Here is a 22,284-nt window from a genome sequence, read left to right as displayed (position 1 = left end):
ACTGAATTTAATTAGAATAATAGATTATTAGGGTTGGAAGGGACCTCAAGAGATCATCTAGTCCAACCCCCTGCTCAAAGCATGACCAATCCCCAAATGGCCCCCTCAAGGATTGAACTCACAACCCTGGGTTTAGTTTCTTCTAAATAACACACACAATATTAACTTATATTATCACGGCCAAAATTGGGAAATGATTCCAGGTAGGGACAAATAAAAAAAGATTGAGAGAGCATTTAGTGCTTGGGAAAGGTCCTGTACTGGCCTCTGGCCAGCTACTGTGCAAGGTACCCTGACTTGGAGGGATTATGTTACTTTAGTTTGTTCCCAAGTCTATTCGGTCACTGGTCTCTTTGCTGAGAAATGGACAGAGAACACTAGCCAATTTCACATAAGCCATTAGAGAGCTACAAGATGGCAACAGCTGTTGATCTAGCAGGATTTGATCCAGCAATGTAGAAGAGAGGAAAAAGGACCTATCTCCCATTACCAATCCCATAAATCCCACTAGGTTCTCAACCTGTTGAAATAGTCTCAATCTAAACTATTTGTCTACATGGCGTGCTAGTCCGCACTAACGGGGTATACATTCTAGTGTGCACTAGAGAGGTTGTTGTCATAAACAGATAATCAAGGGTTAATGTCTCTTTTACCTGTAAAGGGTTAAGAAGCTCAGTAAACCTGGCTGACACCTGACCAGAGGACCAATAGGGGGACAAGATACTTTCAAATCTTGGTGGGGGGAAGTCTTTGTTTGAGCTCTTTGTTTTGGGTGTTGTTCGCTCTTGGGACTAAGAGGGACCAGATGTACATCCAGGCTCTCCAAATCTTTCTGAATCACTCTTTCATGTGTCAAAATTGTAAGTAATAGCCAGGCAAGGCGGATTAGTCTTATGTTTGTTTTCTCCAACTTGTGAATATTTCTTTTTGCTGGAAGGATTTTTACCTCTGTTTGCTGTAACTTTGAATCTAAGGCTAGAGGGGGTTTCCTCTGGGCTATATGAATCTGAGTACCCTGTAAAGTATTTTCCATCCTGATTTTACAGAGATGATTTTTCCTTTTCTTTCTTTAATTAAAAGTTTTCTTTCTAAGAATCTGATTGATTTTCCTTGTTTTAAGATCCAAGGGGATTGGGTCTGGACTCCCCAGGGATTGGGAAAGGAGGGTGGATGGTTAATTCCTCCTTGTTTTAAGATCCAAGGAATTTAAAACTGTGTTCACCAGGGAATTGGTGAAGCCTCCCAAGGCAACCCAGGGAGGGGAAAGTCTGCGGGGCGGACAGGGAGTGTGCCTGACACTGAATTTCTGGCTGGTGGCAGGGTTACCAGATCTAAGCTAGTAATTAAGCTTAGAAGTATTCATGCAGGTCCCCACATTTGTACTCTAAAGTTCAAAGTGGGGAAAGAAACCTTGACAGAGATGCACTAAAAGTTCCCTAATGTTTGAAAATGGACTACACTAATGTGCACTAGGGAACTGTTAGTGCAAGCCAACAGGTCCACTCAGGCCAGCTGATGCACGACAAGCCAGTGCATACAAGAGTTTACACCCCTCTGGTGTGGACTAATGCACTGTGTAGAGAAGCCCCCAAAATAAAACTCTCTGGTATAAGGACTTCAGGTTAGCAAATAACTTTCTAATTCCATTTTCAGGTGTCTTCTCGGTAAATCTCATAGTTCCTCAGGTGACACCACTGACAGGTGTAATATTTGCCTATGTTTTGATTTTAATTTTTCATATGCAGTAAAAAAAAAAATTTCCACGTAAATCTCTCCCATTCAGACACACTAGAACTGGAGGGAGAGGTCGCCTGGGTGAAATTCAATGTGGACATGAATGGCTATTACATTGTGCACTATGAAGAGAATGGGTGGGACAGCATCATTAAAGTGTTGGATCAGAACCACACCCTTTTCAGCCACAAGGACCGAGTGAACTTGATCCACAATGCATTTCAACTGGTCAGGTAACACACCTTTCCTATTTTAATCTGATGAAAAAAATACCAATTTTTAACGGGGAAGAAGCAAAAATCTGTGTGCCAAAACAAAAAAATAAACTGCACCCACTATGGTGCATGCATTTACTGCTGTATCGTGAAAATTGGATGAATGCATATTCAGATATTTACACAGGTATCTAATTAACCACTATGAAAATGCCCTTGGCAGTATTTTCAGGCCCAGTCACAGAGTCACTTTTTTGTTAGCATGAGGGTAACCTCCTGTTGAAAACTGGACCATCAGAGCGAGAGCCTGGCACATTCAAACGTAATTTTTAGTACCACTCCGTGTGATGTGGGTCCATAAGATAAAGACACAGAACTCGTTTCCTGAACATAGCGTTGACTCTCCTACAGGAGGATTGCCTTGAGCAGCAAAATATTTAGTTAATAGTGAGAGAGACTGTGCAAGGGCAGTAAACATTTCCCTGCTTCCCTAGGTCAAGCATAACCCTGAAGCTGATGCTCCTTGAACAAAACAGACCCTCTCATAGGTCCGTAGAGTCCAGCTATAGAGAGGCTGAGGAAAAACTGTTGGGCTTTCACTTCATCACCTTTCTCTTAATTTCACTGAAGGCAATTACCAGCATGTGGGGATGGTTTAGGCTCATTGCTCTTTCCCATAAAGACAGGCCACCTCTTTCTTTTTAATTTTCTTAGAAGACTTTACTTGGGAAAGATCAAATAATGCATTCCTCCTGAAAACTATATTATGGACAGCCGTTTTCTGTCTTTGAAAAAGAATTTAAGAGAAAGGTTAGCTGTCAGTTTCATGCACTATTTTAATTGCACATGCCTGCTTGAATCATTTCCAAGGAGGACGGCCAATAAAGAGGTTTGAGAGAGCTGGGTAAGGCACCCCTCATTTCCCTAAGTTTGGACAGGGCTCACAGAACTCACGGATTATTGTGGTGGTGAGCCACTGGGGCAGCAGGGTTAGAGTGATGGATAAATGGTGCAAGTGTCTCCAGCCAGCCTGTGAGGTGGCACTTGTTACGTCCACGGAGGAGGGTCACTTCCACTTCAAGTTAGCAGAGACCATGAATCTTTTACTTTTGAGTTGGAATGCTGCCTTGTACAAAGAGACCTACATAATCGAGAAATTCAGATGAGCATATATGCAGAACTCAAATATTTTCTAATTGTTTTCTTATGTCCCTCCCCCCCCAACTATCTTGCTGTAGCCACCTGTTGTCTCTTGTCTAATACCAGATTCTAAGCTTTTCTGGGGGCAGGAACCATCTTTTTGTTCTATGTTTGTGCAGCACCTAACACAGTGGGGTTCTGATCCATGACTGGGGCTCCTAGTTGCTACAGTGTTACAAATAATAAGTAATAATCCTAGGCAAAGGGAAACTACCAATATCATCTTTATATTATGCTGTTTTGCCCCAATGAGATTTCATCCAGGCCTTCTCTGTCCTTTTTGTACTGAGCGAGATGCTAACTCCTACACAAGAGATTCATGTCCCCAGCTTTCTTTTTAGTAGTGGCCACTGTTGTGTCTGCCTCTTCCCCCACAGTGTGTAGGGCAGAGTGGCCACCTTTTCAAAAAATGCACTCTAAGGTCCTGGTCCTGTAATGAGAATGGTGCAGGAGCAGGGGTCCACCCCTGCAGAGCTCATTGCAAGATCAGGGCTTAAGTTTGTGCTTTCAAATACCTGCCTTTTAGTGAGCTCCTGTGGGAGTTCCACACAGAAACAGGAGAGTTACCTCTGCAACTATTTGTTTTGTGGGCCCAATTCTGGGCTTTTGCACCTCAGATAGTGAGTGAAGATTGAGAGGCTCCTTTGGCAAGTCACTCCTACAGTAGCATCTAACTAATAGCACAATAGAGACATTGTGATTGGGGGTATGATCTGGTGGATAAGGCTCTGGACAGGGATGTAGGAGAGCCAGGTTTAATTTCTGGCCCTGCCACAGATTTCCTGTGTGCCTTTGGGCAGGTCACTTACGCTACCCTGTTCCTTATCTGCATAATGGGGATTGGCACAGTGTTTTATGAGGATGAAATCTGTTCGTGACAGGGAGGTGCTCAGATACTAGAGCGATGAGGCCCATATATGTACCTAGATACAAGATAATGGTCAAATACAATACTATACATGCTCTTGTTGCTTCTTGTTCCAATAGCTTCTTTCAAAAGTGCAGGACTCTATCGCCTTTTAGACAAGAAAAGAAAATAGAATTAATTTAACGTCTAAAGTAAAGATACGATCTAATATGTGTAGAAATAAGAACACTGTTCTAAAATAAGCATTAAATCTTGAAACACATAGCTAGAGATAGGATATGCATCACCTGAAGTCATAGCAGAGAAGTGATCCTTTTTGTTCTGCCATTTAAATGGGTAAAGCAGAGTTTGCAAAAGTTTATGCACATGACATCTTTTCCAAAGTGCATGAAGACTGTGCAGAATTATACTTGGAGCAGAGTCACAAGAGCTCACATAATGATCGTTTTCTCAGGCTTAATTATTTGGAAAGTTCTTTCTAAGGCCGTACCAACTAACCCAGTCTGCTTTGGTACATTGTGGAAGAAAGCCTGACACACTTGGTCACAGAGTTTTTTTAGCCATTAATTCTGATATTTTGGCAGAAGCCATGAACATTAGTGAATCTAACAGTCAGTGAGTACTTCACGCACTACAGGTACAGTCTTCAGAAGTCATGCTCAAACCCTACTATAGTGTCTACTCCATAATGCTGCCTTGACTGAGTTCTTTGTAACTGTTCGCTCTCTCCTGTTCTTTGAGCACCTCCGTGCAGGTAGTTTAAAGATGATCAGAGAAGACTATTTGCCCTCTAGAATGCTAGGTAGAGTAGTGGGGCCACAGCATGTGAAGAGAGAGTGCAAGGCTTTGACAGAGGAAAGTGGCAAACCATGACGATGGATGGGTTGTTGTTCTTGACTCCATGGAGGATCCCCAGGATAACTTTGGTTGTTATGTGGAGAATTTTAAGGAATTGTGTATAACGTATAAAAGAGTATCTGCTTAACATATGTAGGGCTCACCAATGATCAGATCTCCTGTTGTGGTTTATCTGAACCAAATAACTGAAGATGACATTTCACACTCTCTCTTGAGTAGCCCACATGGATTCTATATCAAAAGACAGGATGTATGGCACATAGCAAACGACAGAGAACTGAAAACTAGTTCAGGCAGTCGTGCCTGCTATCCATGAGACCAGTTTAATCAAAATGTCTATTTCTGTATTGTCTTTTACTTCGAGCACTTCAATCAGTCATACATTAATCCTCTGAACACCCTGTGAGAGAGGCAAGTTTTATTGTTATGTTTGTAGAGCTCCAAAAATAAGAGAAAAATGACTCTGGTCCCAAAAGTCTTACAGTAGTTATCCTCATATATGCAAAACTCACACACAAACTTGGATTAAATGATTTGCCTAAGGTAACATAGTTAGTGCATCATTCAATGTCCATTGAAGTTAAGGACTTCCACTGACGTAAGTGGGCAGTGGATCGGGTCCTTAGTCAGCAGCAGAATTGAGTATATGGCCCAGCACACCTGGTTTACAATCCTTAGTTATTTTGACAGGGCAAAGTGAGGCAGAGACAAAGTGCTGGGAAGTACAAAACTATAAAAAAGTGCACGTTTTGAGCTTGTGTATATTTTTTTTCTTCAGTGCAGGAAGGTTATCGCTGGACACAGCCCTTGATCTGACACGATATCTCCGATGTGAATCCAGTAATGTAGTACTTCTGCAAGGCCTGGGCTACCTGGAAATGTTCTACCACATGATGGAGAGAAGAAATATTTCTGATGTCACAGAAAACCTAAAGGTCCATTTTTAATTTGAAAAAAAAATTGTAATTAAATTTTATTTGTAAGGAATTGGGGGACACGGAACGAATGCTCAGTTAATATTCAGAAAAGTGTCCTCTTGAGAGAAAAAGAGAAGGAAAAAATCCTCAAATTCCCAAAGGATTCTATTTATAAGCTAGCCAAGCTCTAAACACCACATTCCACTCTCTTGTCATTCTGCACATTATCAACTCATGCACTAACGGCCCATGGCTGTGGTTTCTGCTGCTCCACTGTGAACTGGCCTTACTCATGTTGTTGGAGTTACCCCATGAATCTGCTGGTGCAGAGTGAGTAGCATGGCGTCAGGGCTTGCATTTCAGTGGCACTGGGGCCGCCTGGCTAATAAGCGCAGGAAAGCTCTTGTTGCTTTCCTCTCCCTTCTTTAGCCCTCGCCTATGTTAAGTCAATATAGACTGTAAGATCCTTGGGGCCAATACATAAATAATCTCTGTCCTTTGTGTGGGAGGGAGACTCTGCATAAAGACCCATTTAAAAACCTGATTTTTGCCACCTGTGTTGTGTTAAGCAGAACTGCACTTATCAGATGTTTTTGAATGTGATCACAGCTAGCTCAGCTGCGGATGCCTTGTGGACGTGCTTTATAACAAAGAACTCGGCACAAAACAGTGTTTGGGAGTAGATACCATAGCAGATTTGCGTATTACTTCTGAACACTGGACCTGTAATGAGTGGAGTACAGCTGGGTAACTGTTGAAAAGCAGATTTATATACAGGTACATAGCACTACATAGATTGTGGCACTTGGACCTAACTGTGATCTGTTCTCTCTGCAGAGGTACATCCTGCAGCATTTTAAGCTGGTGATTGACAGGCAAACATGGAGCGATGAGGGCTCAGTCTCTGACAGAATACTTCGTTCTGATCTCCTCGGGCTTGCGTGTGAGCTACAATATCCTCCAGAAGGCAAATGAGCTTTTCAGCAAGTGGATGGGATCTGGTGGGATGTTAACGTAAATGGCTTTCCTGCTTTCTAACATTCCTTTTCACTTAGGCATCCTGTACTGAGGTTGAGTTTGCTTTTCTAGAAAAAGTTTTACAGGAAAGTTGAAATAGGAAACTTTTTGTAATCTAGAATTGGAAAAAAATGTACTGAATAATCTTTTTTCCTCTAGTAGAGGGGTCTCAAACACGCGGCACATGGGCTGCATGCGTCCTGCGGAGTTATTTCCTGCAGCCCGCCATAGGCGCTGACTCCACTGGCAGCCAAGTTCCCCCTCACCTCCTGCCTTCCTCCCCCGATTGCTCTGCATCCCTGCTCCTCTGCCCACCTCCCAGCACTTCCCACCGCCAAATAGCTGTTTGGCGGCTCTTAGGACTTTCCAGGAGGAAGGGGGGAGGAGCGGGGACGCTGCATGCTCAGGGGAGGAGGTGGAGAAGAGACTGGGCCGAGGTGGGGATTTGGGGAAGGGGTTGGAATAGGGGCAGGGAGGGGGCAGAGTTGGGGCAGGGACTTTGGGGAAGGGCTTGAAATGGGGGTGGGGAAGGGGTGGAAGAGGCAGGCCTCATGGAAGGAGTGGAGTGGGGGCAAGGCCGGGAGCAGGGAGGGGGCTTTTGTATGAAAAGGTGTCAGTGATGTGGCCCTTGGGCCAATTTACTAGTCGTCATGTGGCCCTCGTGGTGATTTGAGTTTGAGACCCCTGCTCTAGTATGAGTGTGTGAGACTTACCAATATAGTACCAACAAATAAGTTAGTTAGTATTAATTACTTTTCAGCTGCTTGCTCCTTTCTACTGACCTAGCTCACTGTGCTTTCTCTCCTGCTTTTTCAGTGCAATCTGGGCCTTTGGATTATTTGTTTGTCCTGATTTGAAAGAGCCACATATCCATATAGCTAAAAGAAAATCTAAGTTTAGGGCTTGGCTGTAACTCTTCAGGTCAGTCCTGCACTGGTGGAAGGGCAGAGGTGCACCACATTAGTAACTGTAGGAGGCACTGTGTCTGAGGCACAGTGCTTGCTGGAGCTCCAGAGAAGGGGTACCCTTTATAAGAGTGCACTGTACAAAGTTTAGCCTTCCTAGTTCCCTTGGACACAGCAGAGGGCCATGACCCCAACTCCTTCTTACTCACTTTGGAAAACAAAGTTCTGGCAGTGGCACTAGTCTCATGCATTCAGAAGTTTGAATGAGTGCAAGGTCTACCATTGTTCCCAACTCCTGCATCGAGTTGCAGGAGAAAGGCTCATCATGCATTCTTCCTATCCCCTCTTGCACCTGGGGCTGAGTACGATCTTTTTCTTACCATGCTTGACTTTACTGCACTAGATGGGACAAAAAAATTCCACAGGCATTGTACCATGCTAAATATAACTACCAAATCCAACTCATCAGGTACTATACAGCCCCCAACACCACAGTAGGTGAGCACCATACACTATAAGATGTTGTAAATGTGAATTTTTCGATTCATAAGGATATCCACTGTCACTTGCTTTATTGCTGGATATTAAAAATGGATAAGCCATAGGGGACATATTAGACTGGAGTAACCTAAAGAGGTTATACAAAATATACACATCTACCACCAATAGTCTTGTGTTCCCATCTTAATCCAGTTAAAGGTATCATTTAGTGCTTGTCTTTCCTTTCCTTTCCTATTCAGCTAAACACAGAAATAACACACTTTTTACAGTTGTGGTTTATTCTGCTGGTGGATATGCTAGAAATACCACAAATACCTTACAAAATTGTCATGAAATTTACCAGCCCAGGCAGAAAATTACTTCCACAGCCCTGGTCTCCACAACGATGACTGGTGATCTTGAAAAAAGTCATTTGACCCTCCTTCTCTTTCCCTTTCTTTGTTTGATGCCACAGCCTTCCAGCAGATGTTCTGAAGACAGTCTACTCAGTTGGAGCACAGAAAATAGCAGGGTGGAATTATCTACTGAAGCAGTATAGCCTCTCGATGTCAGGTGCAGAAAAGAACAAAATTCTCTATGCTTTGACAACCAGCAAGGACTGTGAAAAACTGACAAAGTAAGAATTGTCTTTGCTCAATTATTAAATACAAAAATACAAAAGGACAAAGGTCCTTCACCAACGTGCTATGGAATCGTGAGAATCTCAGCAGCAGTGGGAAACACATTGAAAATGTGGAACTGTATTTTTTTTATTTACTTCATCACTTTCCTAAATAATTATTGATGAGATGCTACCCTAAGGGATCTTGGCCTGATGTTGATGATATATGAAAGGCCATTAGGAAGAAGCTCTTGAGATACTATGTATACAGTACACACAACAAAGAAATTCAAATCCTTTGAAGTGTATTTCTGTTCTGAAAAGTGACCATGTAAGAATTGTTCTCAGTTAAGAGATGTATTTCCTGTTTATATTCAGTCAGGTCTGAGTACATAGTGACTAAAACAAGTGTTTGTTAGCATTCCAGAGCCCATACTGCTCCAGCAGAGTGAGCTGGATTCTATTCTGGCTTGCATATCATCAACAAAATTACAGAATGCAGAATGTTTAGTGTGGATGAATAGCCAGAAAGACTCCACCAGGATTTTCAGATACCACTCTGGGTTTGCAGGGTTGGCAATTCAAATATATCATTTAATTTTGTTAATTGAGAAGATTTGAGCTGGACGTTATTGAGCAACCAACAGTCCTCTTACTAAATAGAAGAACCTCATTTTATGTGATGATTAGGGCCCCTACCATGTTAGGTTTTATACAGAAGCCCCTATTGAAATCAATTACCTACAAGTCAATGGTACAGTTATTCCTATAATGTGAAAAAGTTGTAGTAGCACCACTGAGTTAACTTGAAAATTGATATTTAAAACACTGAACTATCATCCTGACCATTATTTTCCATACTATTTTATATTTAGTCCCTATGTTTGAATATCAAAAGGAAATGTGCATTAAGTAGTGGTCTAGCAGTACCTCCTAGAAGCTGAGTAAAAACAAGCTGAAGCTGACTGATCTGTTTTAATTTGTACAGGTTAATTGAGCTGGGCATGGAAGGTGAGGTTATCAAAACTCAGGATCTAGCAGCTCTTCTCCATGCTGTTGCCAGAAATCCAGAGGGACAGGGGCTTGCTTGGAATTTTGTCAGAAAAAACTGGATCAAACTTCTGAAAAAGTTGGTATTTGGTTATCTACTTTAGCCACATTGGTGGCAAATCCTGACAAGTAAGAGTGTAAAGAGGGATAAGTTATTCCACTAGAGAAGACACTTACCTTATTTTTTTATATAACGTACCTTTATGGAAGGGGGCCCCAAAAGCATTAGCTTCTACCACTAGATCTAAAGAAGAAACCCTGAAGGTCCCGGAGACAATTTAATGAGCACAGGAGTGGTTGTCTTTCTTCATTAGAGAGGAAGCAGGTGCCCTGCGCTTCAAGATGGGGTACAGGATCCATGCTTGCACGGTGCTGCTAGAAACTGACTAGAAACAAGCTGAAACTGAGTAGTCTATTTTTATTGTCCCTCTGGGAGAAATGGAGAGAAGTTCAAACAACAGAAATACTGAAAAGCAAATTAGACAGTAGAAAATGCTTTCAGTTTGATAGCCTAAAGTGGCTATAAATCCATATCGCTAAGGATATATGTTTAAAATATTTTTTAATTTGATAGTGTAACTTCATAAGAACAAAGATGCTGCCATACTGGGTCAGATCAGGTCCATCTTGCCTAGTGTCCTGTCTCTGACAGTGGCCCATACCAGAGTTTCATTAAGAACATAGAGAACAGGGCAGTTATAGAGTCAGCCACCCCTGTCTTCCACTCCTGATTTCTGTTAGTCAGAGGTTTCAGGTTGCCTCTGAGCAAGGGGTTAACGTCTCTGATAATTTTGGCTAATAGCTATCGATGGACCTATCCTCCATGAACCTATCCGGTTCTTTAACTAAAAAATATTCACATAGTAGAAAGAGACTAGTTAAGAAATTCGGTACTGATACAAGGTGCAGTTCAGATATTGGTACAGTGTATTGTTTATATTACTGTATAGTTTTTCTTTCTTGTTTACAGATTTGAATTAGCCTCTTTTTCTATAAGAACTATTATTGTTGGCACTACATCTCACTTTTCCTCCAAAGACAAGCTAGAAGAGGTTTGTGACTTTCTATTAATACTTATTGGTAATTTATAGTCTCATATTTCTTAAGCTAACAAATAAAAATGCTTAGCTGCCCAGAACAGCCCTCATGAGAAAATGCTCTTTCACTGTTACAATGATGACAAGGAAAGTTATGTTAAAGTTGAAAATCCATTTAATAGCTTGACAAAAATGCTAGCAGTCATTCCAAAGTAACTTATCGATGAGACTTGCATATATTATGTGTGTTACATTTTAGTGTCCAGAAAAAGTGTTCGATCTCTTGTTGTATTATACACATTTCTTTTCTGTGCATACTGGAAGAGATTTATTCTTTGGCTGTTCATGTAATTGCCAGTATTGTAGTCTATATATTTTGGTTCCACGTGGGGAAAAAACATGTTCAGCTCATTGCATAACCACATATATGATTAAGGAGCCAATGCTTGAGGTTGCTGTATAGGCATGAGGGAGGCATTGCATGCTCCTTGCTACAAAGACTATCTTAAAAAACAGCAGCAACAACAATAAATGGATGATGGTCGGGTGTTGGGGGAGAAAGGAGGAAGGATATAACATCCAATCCATGGCCTGAATTCTACAGAAAGGACCATCTGAGTTCCCCGTGCCCAAGCAAAGCCCTGCCGAAGTCATGGGGCCCTGTGTGGTTGAAGGAAAGGTATCAAGTGGTGAATGGTCAACATATTTCAGTTCATTTTTAATAGACATATATATTGGTTTTATTTTTAGTATTAACAATTAATTTTTATTCTTTGGAGAGTACTTGGCTGAAGGTGGGAGAGGATTTGTGGGAGAGCATAGTGCATGTCACCTGAGTTTTGAAGGAGCCACCATCAGGATGATTAATTCCAGCAGGTGTTCAAATGCAGCCAGAAATTAATCCGACATTTCTCAAAAAAATAACCCCCAGGGCATTAATGATTATCCTGTCTTCTAGGTGAAACACTTCTTTAGGTCTCTGGAGGACCAAGGATCACAGCTAAAAATCACTGAAGTTGTGCTGGAAACCATAACAAAAAATATTAGATGGCTGAAGAGGAATCTCAACAGTTTAAGGAACTGGCTGCTAAATAATCTTTAAACCACACTGCAAAGCAGAGAGGATTTCAGTTTGATTAACAGTTCCCTTTCACTCCCCACTGTGGTGATGCATATTTGGGGAGTTTGCCATCCATTGCACAATATAGATATGTTGACAACCTCAAATATGTACAGAACGTTTTTTACTGATCCAGTACTGGCTAAGGAAAGAGGATCTATTATGAAGTCTGTGAACTGTTTCAGTAATCTGTCTCAATGTAATGCTGCACATACCCGTCTAATGATAGGTACATGGATACAAAGATAGAGTACAGAATTTTTCCATGCCTTTTTGTCTTACTGTTTGTTGGAATTATTATTTGGGTTTTTTATGGTTTCTGGCCACAGGAGACATGAATAACCCACTTACTAATAGTTTCTCTCTTGTTAGGTTTAGGTTGAATTATTTAATCAGAAAGAGTGAGGAATTTAGAACAAACAAGACACTTCCTCCAGACAGAGAGGCAGCATAGTCTAGTGGCTAATATGCTTGACGAGGAATTCAGAGACTGGAGTTCTATTAGTGAGTCTACTACCTGCTGCAGGTCTTTGGACTAGTTGCATCACGTGTGTGCCCTCACCCTGCCCCAATCTCATGTCTTTCTTGTCTATTTAGATTGTAAACTCTTCCAGCCAAGACTGTCTTCCCTATATGTCTGTGCAGTGCCTAGCACAATGGGGCCCTTATCTCAGTTGGAGCCTATAGGTGCCACTGCTATAATTAATATTAATAGCTTATCTCCTGGGGAAAACAGTGTAGTTCTTCTACACGTTATCAGTTCAGCTCATCCCTAAGATGAGAGGGCAATTTTCTCCTTAGCTCTTTGCTTGTATTCTCTTTTTCTGCACAACCTAAATAGCCAAGATGAACTGTGCTAAAGATGGTTTTTTTTCCTCCTTCCATTTTTCTTATAGCCTGTTATCAAACAATATACAAGCACCAAAAGCAAACCTTGGAGTTCAAGAATAAGTAGTGTGGTACTTCAGACAAGTAGTGTAGTACTATAGAGAGCTTCTGACTAATACATTGCTTTAAAAGTATTTTACTAACAAAAGGTCCTTTTCCTAAGAGGCTGGGGTTTATGGTGAAGTGTACTTGTGGCAATTTATTTATAAGATTGCAACAAATGAATGCATTGTTTAAAAGATTTTAATTGTGAATGAACTCAGTTTTACTGTTGTAAAAGCATAATCTGTTGCCTCTGTTGTTAGATACCTTTCTGTCATACACAAAGAAATACCGTGGCCATGCAACCAGATTTTCAGAAGTGGTCACTGATATTATGTACCTCCATTTGTGTGCCCAACTTGAGACATTATGTACCTGGTTTTCACAAGGTGCCTAAGCTCCAGAGCTCACAATGAAGTCAGCTTTGGGGGCAGGGAATGCCTGTATGTATATATAATACCCAGCATAATGGGACCCTGATCCTAATTGGGGTCTCTGGGCTGTTTTACAATTAATAAGTATTGTTAATCTGCCATAGCAGCATTTGAGTCTTGGGCTGTTACTTCTTTTCCTAAAACAGCTTGTGTTTGCCACATTTTATATACACTATTGGTAATATTTGTTCTTCCATTTGGGAATCTGAAAAAGTTACAAATTCTAATGAATTAAACTTCACAACACCCCTGGAAAGTGGGGCAGGGAAGCATAGAATATCATCAACTCACTTCTCCCACACAGTGAAATGCACTCTTTGCTTGTGGGAAACTGTCCCCGCTCAGTCTCATTTTGGTCATTGTCAGATTGTCTAGTGAAATAGTATATTATAGTAATAGTTACTGACAGTGGCCCATCACCACTGAATTAATGTTTGTCCATTGCTTTATTCATTTCACACCGCACAGCCTTTCTGTGTTATATCATCCTACAGGTCCAATTTGTAGAATAACATAAGTTGGAGAAAATACAGAGATCTCAGATTCAAAACAAGACGGAGTTCACTGACAGCATTACATTTGCCTATTCTTAGTCTTGTTGCATCATCGCCTTCGTGTCTGAGACTAGGCTGGATATATAGGCTTGATGTGGGAATGACATGCGTTTTTGTCATGTTTCATCAGTCGTCTAATTTACATTCTAGACGTAGTAAATGGAGCCTACACATATTCTGTAGTTTAAATTTACTATCCTAAATGTTATATCCACAAAAAGATGAATTGGCTCTCAGAAGTTGCTAGGCACATCTTTTACACACAGAATGACCAACCAGCCAATGAGAGTTTGTTCTGATGATACTGTATTTCTGCCCTGTGTTTTGCTATTGACTGTTGTCACCCTGTTTCCTGCAAAGGAGAGTGATGAGGGAGGAGACCTGGAATAAAGCCAAATTTCAATGCTTTCTGCTTGCCTGTGTTTTTTTCCTAATTTGCCTTAGACTCTCAAATTCTATTACTCCTGACACATCATTATTGGCTAAAAAAATCTTTCCTCCTGGCATACTTAACAAAATCTGGAAACTGTTGATGCTCATATGTGCAACAACTGGAAGGAGAGCAGATGGGTAGAACTGTGTGAAATAATCTCATTGATTCTCAAACCCACTTACACTTAGCCTCATTTATACATTTTGAGGTGCTTACAAACCTTAGCCTGTGTTCACAAAAGTTCACGAATATGATGTTCAACAGATGGGAAACCTACCCATCCCATTCCCTTGAGTGCCCCCTCATCTTTCTCCTAAACTGATGCTTTTCCACCTAGGAATCATACAATGGGGTTTATGGAAACTCTTTCCTAGCATGGGGATGCTAAAGCTTATGAAGCTTCTCTCAATAATTTGCAGCAGAACTAGCTGGTGGGAGTGGGGCTGCTCCTATTCTAGCCGAGTGGGTGGGCTGCTATATATTAATGCCACCCACAATCATGGGCTATCATTTAGTAGTAGTTTGAGTCTATTATTAAATTGTGAGCCTGTTGGAGCATATACTTTGTCTTTGCCTGTGAAGCATTATCTTCACCAAGAGCTTGATATAAAATAATGATAAATTTCATCATAAATCCATGTTTGCTGATATCAATAAATAGTGAATGTAAAGTAGAGATCATGTTTATTAACTTTTTATATGAAAGATTACAAACAAACTTTAATGTTTTTCCATTTAGAGATAAATAAAATCGCAGTGCTTCCATTTTTAAAAATAAGTTATTAGCCACCATATCACTTGTCTTAATCCTCGTGCTACTGTGTGGAATAAAACAATTCAAAAGAGAGAAATCATCAGCTTTCCCCAGGTACTAATGATACTCTGAGTTCCCTATGGTATTTCAACCACTGCATGAGACAACCATCTGATCACTTGCTGGATAATGCGGTGTGTCACCAGGGGGCTCAAGCATGCAAGCAGGGCCAAGCTGCTACCAAACACAGGACTCTCAGCATATAATACTGGTCTGTATGCATGCTCTGTAAAAGATCTCTTTCCTGCAACTTTGCATATGTGCTGCAACACTTCTTACTAATGTCACATGCTGCACTAGTTAAGACTAAACAATTCGTTTTTGTTTATAGGCACCCAAAGCTATTTATTCTGTTTTGGGTATTTCTGTCCCCCCATTACTGTAGTGTCTGAGCACCTCACAACACCTCTGGGAGGTAAGGAAGTACTATTATTGTCCTGAGACATAAAGTGGCTAGGTAATTTGCCCAAGGTTATGCAGGAAGCCTGTGACAGAGCAGGGACTTGAACCTGAGTCTTCCATGACCTAAGGTAGTGCAAAACCATTGGGCCATTTTTCCTGAGTAAACCAGCTTCAACAATTTTAAGAACAATTAATATTTTTATGGCATCTCCCAGCCTCCCAAAGTACATCCTAATTAAAATGAATTCAGTATCCCAACCAGGATAAAATAGCACTCTTCTTAAAGTACATGCACATATTTCATAAAAAATGACAGTACTGGTGAAATACAATGCAGTACCAATATAAAAGAGTGGAGGGGACACGCTGCTTGATTGGTTTGATTAGTTTAAAATTCTTCCTATTTGTGTTTCCCCCATAAACTGTAGCTGTGTTAGAGCAGCTGTGACATGCTTAAGCTAAGAAGCAATGGTAATGTAAGTCAGATGATTTCAGCTTCCTTCAAGAAACTGACCCAAAGATCCTGTGCTGTTGGGTCCTCCCTACAAGATGGTTCTGAGCAGCACACATTCCTGATGCTCCTGCTGCATCTTGGCACCTCTCACAGTGATAGGTCCTAAGATTGAGGCACACAGTATAACAAGAACCTTTCATAAGAACATAAGAACGGCCGTACCGGGTCAGACCAAAGGTCCATCTAGCCCGGTATCTGTCTACCGACAGTGGGCAATGCCAGGTGCCCCAGAAGGAGTGAAGCTAACAGGCAATGATCAAGTGATCTCTCTCCTGCCATCCATCTCCATCCTCTGATGAACAGAGGCTAGGGACACCATTCTTTATCCTTCCTGGCTAATAACCATTTATGGACTTAGCCACCATGAATGTATCCAGTTCCCTTTTAAACATTGTTATAGTCCTAGCCTTCACAACCTCCTCAGGTAAGGAGTTCCACAAGTTGACTGTGCGCTGTGTGAAGAAGAACTTCCTTTTATTTGTTTTAAACCTGCTACCTATTAATTTCATTTGGTGACCTCTAGTTCTTGTATTATGGGAATAAGTAAATAACTTTTCCTTATCCACTTTCTCTACATCACTCATGATTTTATATGAGTCATATCCCCCCTTAGCCTCCTCTTTTCCAAGCTGAAGAGGCCTAGCCTCTTTAATCTTTCCTCGACTGGGACCCTCTCCAAACCCCTAATCATTTTAGTTTTCCTTTTCTGAACCTTTTCTAGTGCTAGAATATCTTTTTTGAGGTGAGGAGACCACATCTGTACACAGTATTCGAGATGTGGGCATACCATGTATCATAACTAGTCCCAGATTTGGACCTTAGCGTCCAAAATATGGGGGTTAGCATGAAAACCTTCAGGCTTAGTTACCAGCTTGGACCTGGTAAAGCTGCCACCACCCAAAAAATTAGAGTGTTTTGGGGCACTCTGGTCCCCCCTCAACCCTTCCCTGGGGACCCCAAGACCCAAATCCCTTGAGTCGCACAACAAAGGGAAATAAACCTTTTCCCTTCCCCCCTCCAGGTGTTCCTGGAGAGATAAACAGAAGCAAACTCTGTGAATCTAAACAGAGGGATTCCACCCTCCCCGTTTCCAGGCTTGGAAAACAGAAGTACCAAGAGCTAATCTCTCTTCCCCCCCTCACCCAGAGGGAATGCAAAGTCAGGCTAGTAAATCTAACACACACAGATTTCCCCCTGACTTCTTCCTCCCACCAATTCCCTGTTGAGCATAGACTCAATTCCCTGGAGTTCCCTACTAAAGAAAAACTCCAACAGGTCTTAAAAAGAAAGCTTTATGTAAAAAGAAAGAAAAATACATAAAAAAATGGTCTCTCTGTATTAAGGTGACAAATACAGGGTCAATTGCTTAAAAGGAATATGAATAAACAGCCTTATTCAAAAAGAATACAATTCAAAACTCTCCAGCAACTATACACATGTAACTACAAAAAAACAAACCTATCTTTTTGTACTTACAACTGGGAAACAGAAGATTAGAAAGCAGGAAATAGAGAAATCCTTCCCATAGCTGAGAGGGAGATAGGCACAAGACCAAGAACAAAGGACTCACACACAAACTTCCCTCCACCCAGATTTGAAAAAGTCTTGTTTCCTGATTGGTCCTCTGGTCAGGTGTTTCAGATTACTTCTTTCCAGGTGAAAGAGACGTTAACCCTTAGCTATCTGTTTATGACACCAAGGATTTATATAAGGGCAATAATATATTCTCAGTCTTATTCTCTATCCCCTTTTAATGATTCCTAACATCCTGTTTGCTTTTTTGACCGCCTCTGCGCACTGCATGGACATCTTCAGAGAACTATCCATGATGACGCCAAGATCTTTTTCCTGACTCTTCGTAGCTAAATTAGCCCCCATCATATTGTATGCATAGTTGGGGTTATTTTTTCGAATGTGCATTACTTTACATTTATCCACATTAAATTTCATTTGCCATTTTGTTGCCCAATCACTTAGTTTTGTGAGATCTTTTTGAAGTTCTTCACAATCAGCTTTGGTCTTAACTGTCTTGAGCAGTTTAGTATCATCTGCCAGCTTTGCCACCTCACTCTTTACCCCTTTCTCCAGATCATTTATGAATAAATTGAATAGGATTGGTCCTAGGACTGACCCTTGGGGAACACCACTAGTTACCCCTCTCCATTCTGAGAATTCACCATTAATTCCTACCCTTTGTTCCCTGTCTTTTAACCAGTTCTCAGTCCATGAAAGGACCTTCCCTTTTATCTCATGACAGCTTAATTTACGTAAGAGCCTTTGGTGAGGGACCTTGTCAAAGGCTTTCTGGAAATCTAAGTACACTATGTCCACTGGTTCCCCCTTGTCCACATGTTTGTTGACCCCTTCAAAGAACTCTAATAGGTTAGTAATACATGATTTCCCTTTACAGAAACCATGTTGACTATTGCTCAACAGTTTGTTTTTCTATGTGTCTGACAATTTTATTCTTAACTATTGTTTTGACTAATTTGCCTGGTACTGACGTTAGACATACCGGTCTGTAATTTCCGGGATCACCTCAGAGCCCTTTTTAAATATTGGCGTTACATTAGCTAACTTCCAGTCATTGGGTACCGAAGCCGATTTAAAGGACAGGTTACAAACCTTAGTTAATAGTTCTGCAACTTCACATTTGAGTTCTTTCAGAACTCTTGGGTGAATGCCATCTAGTCCCGGTGACTTGTTAATGTTGAGTTTATCAACTAATTCCAAAACCTCCTCTAGTGACACTTCAATCTGTGACACAAATGTTGGGAGTGGTGAAATAGGTCTCAAGTGGGCAAAGAGAAGGAACGAACAGATGTCTGAGAAAACAGAAGTCTAGAATGTCAACACAGAGTATCCAGAGTTGGTCAGTTTTATTAGTCTGTTTTTCTTTTCTTCTCTTGTTCAAAGATTACAAAGTCACAAAGGATCATTCTGTTTATCTAGTCTGACCTCCTGCACATCACTAGCCAAGGAATGTCCCCAAAATAATTCCTGGAGCATATTTCTTAGAAAAAAATCCAGTCTTGATTTGAAAATTGTCAGTGATGGAGAATCCACCATGACCCTTGGTTAATTTTTCCCATGGTTAATTACTCTCATCAAAAATTCGCAGCTTATTTCCAGGCTGAATTTGTTTAGCTTTAGCTTCCAGCCATTGGATCCTGTTATACCTTTCTCGGCTAGTTTGAAGAGCCCGTTATTAAATATTTGTTCCCCATGTAGATACCCATAGACCCTTTAACCTTATCTTTGTTAAGCTATTTGAGTTCATCACTATAAGAAATGTTTCCTAATCCTATAATCATTTTTGTGGCTCTTCTCTGAACCTTCTCCAATTTATCAACATCCTTCTTGAGCTGTGGGCACCAGAACTGGACACAGTATTCCCATGGTCGTCACACCTGTGCCAAATATAGAGATAAAATAACCTCTCTTCTCCTACTTGAGATTCCCCTGCTTGTGCCCAGCTTACCAAGCAATCCACATCACTCTGGATCAGGACCTGTCATCTTCATTATTTACTGCTCCTTCAATTTTTATCATCAGCCAACTATCATTGTTTGTTTATGTTTTCTTCCAGCTCAGTGATAAATAAATGTTAAATAGTATAGAGTCACAAACTGATCCCTGCAGGACCCTATTGGAAACACATCACTTGATGTCAAGTCCCTGTTTACAATTACATCAGCCTAGTTTTTATTTCCTTATTGTGATACACTTGCCAAAGGAAAAAAAGTATACAATGCTTTTAAGATTCATTTTAGAATGTTAATCACCACTGTAATAAGCATTGTATTTAAGCCCTTGATTTTACATCACTAGGCCACATCATCCAAATTGGCATAGTTCTTTTGACTTCCTCAAAAAATGTAAACTGTTGTAGCACCACTGATCTGTCCCCTTACTTGTCATGCTGAGTTTCATTTTCCTTTGGACTGTGTACAAAAATATGGAGAAATCAAAACTTTATGCTCTACTCTGAGATTTAAACCACAGAGAGAGTGCACATGCCAGCACACCTTCGGCATGAATGTCCTCAGCCTCTATAGTAGTGATCGCTGCCAGAAAACCAAAGAATGGAAACAACTGTACTGCCAATTATCTGCAAGTGTGTGCTATCATTATTATAACTAAATATGATCTGTTCAGTACAGACAGAGTATTCAGCACTGTATAAACCAGTACAGTTACCTTCTGGGGATAAGTAGGGGGAAATAGAGCCCCACACTTCACAGTGGCTTGATTGGTTACAGTAGTAGTGTGAATGAGGACACATTCACCACAATTAGATTGGCAAAAAACACATTTATACAAGGTTCTTGCTAGCAAAATGATAACACATTGTTCCCCTAATTAACGCAGGCACTACGTGATGAACAATTTTGTTCCATTTTTTTAAATCAAAGCCAGGCTCTAATGTTTTATTACAGGAAGCATCCCAAAAATCTACTATTCCAGCAAACTCTGTTAGCACCCTAATAACAAGAACCATGCATAGCTGTGGGGTTTGCAAACGTGGTTGTGGAGCTAGTGTACAGAAAGGCTTTGTTAGATCCATGACCTAGGCTGTAATGATTCCCTAACACAATTCTATAAATGAGATGTCCTCTCCATGCTACAGAACAAAAAACTGTGCTAGCACACACCCCGAACTATGTCAGACAACCATGCACTGGCACAATTAGACTTGCAGTGTAAATGGGCCTTTTGTTGCAGCAGCTGTGTCCAACCTCACTGCTAACAAAGAGTAGCGGCAAAAGGATAACAAATGCTGGAGTTGTGTTTAAAATAGTGGTGACGGTTAAATGGTAAAACTGTTTTTCACCTTGGTGATTTAAAAATCTAGCAGAGTAATTTTACTGTTTAGCTAGAGATAACTGCACTTTTCCTAAATGGCCTGACCTGGACATTGTACAAGTCTTTATTTGCTTTCTTATAGAATTAGTTTCTGAAGGAACGCTGCCAATGCATGGCAGATGGATCACTCAGAGAGATTAATAGGAAACCAGAAAATTCACAGGAGTGAAAAGACAAGACTTCTATAAGTAAAATGGGGCTGAAAAAGACTTGAGAGAGACACGGTAAATTTATGCTTCCAGATGCATTCCAGAGGTAGTGTTTCCACAGGGAAGTGGGGGTCTTTGCTGCTTCCATGGTTCAGTTTGACTTCATTGCTGCTCTGGGATGACACACAGGTCAGTTTAGCACATTTTAACGGTCACTGCTATGATGTGTGGATTGGTTGTATCATGATCCTGTGCTGCTGAATATATGATGTGCCTTGAAACTACATCTTCACAGCAACAAGAGCACCGTAGTCTACTATACTATTACAAAGAACAGGTGTGGGCATTCCCAAGAGATACTGTAATGTCTCTATTAAAATGTACATAGCACAGTAATACAATATATCTTTCTTTAAAAAATGCACTGGTTTTTAATAATGTTATGTACTTGTTCTTTTCTGCTCATCTGTCTAATAAATAGCAAAGATTTCTGGCTGAGACTTGTTTCAAAGTCTCATGCAGCTTGAACAAAATTTGAGCTTTCAATACTGAGGATTTCAGAGGCACGTAAGTACTATTACAACTCTACCCTGATATAACAGTGTCCTTGGGAGCCAAAAAATCTTACCATGCTATAGGTGAAATCGCATTATATCCAACTTGCTTTGATCCGCTGGAGTGTGCAGCCCCCCAGAGTGCTGCTTTACCACATTATATCCAAATTTGTGTTATATAGGGGTAGAGGTGTATCATTGTACTCTATGACAGAAACCCTATACATTTTACTTATGGTATATTAAACATCCATTCTGTAGTAGTGAATAGAGGGCAACCAGGTTGGGGCCCCATTGCACGAGGTGCAGAACAAACTTGCTCAAGATAAGGCATCTTCTTATCTGGTTTTAGGTATAATGCTAAAATACTTTTTTTTATACAAGACCTAAATTACTAACATTACTAGATTCTGATATACTAGCACAAACAAGAATACTCAGCTGATGGAATGAGCTCTAGTACAAACATGGTCACTGACTCACTGGGAGATGCTGACCAAGTCACCACCCCTCTTTTTCTCAGTTTCCCCATTTCTAAAAAAGGGACAATAATACTAATTTGCCTACCTCACAGGAAACTGTGAAGATCAGTTATTCTCTAAAGAGCTTTA

At 40.7% G+C, this 22,284-nt stretch overlaps 1 protein-coding gene across 1 annotated transcript in view; it reads left to right on the top strand.

Moving 5' to 3' along the window:
* The window catches only part of LOC115653267 (endoplasmic reticulum aminopeptidase 2-like), a 38,869-nt gene extending 24,520 nt beyond the window's left edge, over positions 1 to 14,349 (top strand). The window contains 8 exon segments of the mRNA XM_030566256.1: positions 1,784 to 1,967; positions 5,654 to 5,810; positions 6,630 to 6,748; positions 6,750 to 6,806; positions 8,670 to 8,831; positions 9,805 to 9,945; positions 10,837 to 10,918; positions 11,862 to 14,349. Coding sequence (XP_030422116.1) covers positions 1,784 to 1,967; positions 5,654 to 5,810; positions 6,630 to 6,748; positions 6,750 to 6,806; positions 8,670 to 8,831; positions 9,805 to 9,945; positions 10,837 to 10,918; positions 11,862 to 12,005 — 1,046 coding nt within the window. The 3' untranslated portion in view covers positions 12,006 to 14,349.
* Positions 14,350 to 22,284: the final 7,935 nt, after the last annotated feature.

This window comes from Gopherus evgoodei, chromosome 6, assembly GCF_007399415.2.
Source record: "Gopherus evgoodei ecotype Sinaloan lineage chromosome 6, rGopEvg1_v1.p, whole genome shotgun sequence".
NCBI classification, from domain to species: domain Eukaryota; kingdom Metazoa; phylum Chordata; order Testudines; family Testudinidae; genus Gopherus; species Gopherus evgoodei.
This window is presented reverse-complemented; position numbering and strand designations above follow the sequence as displayed.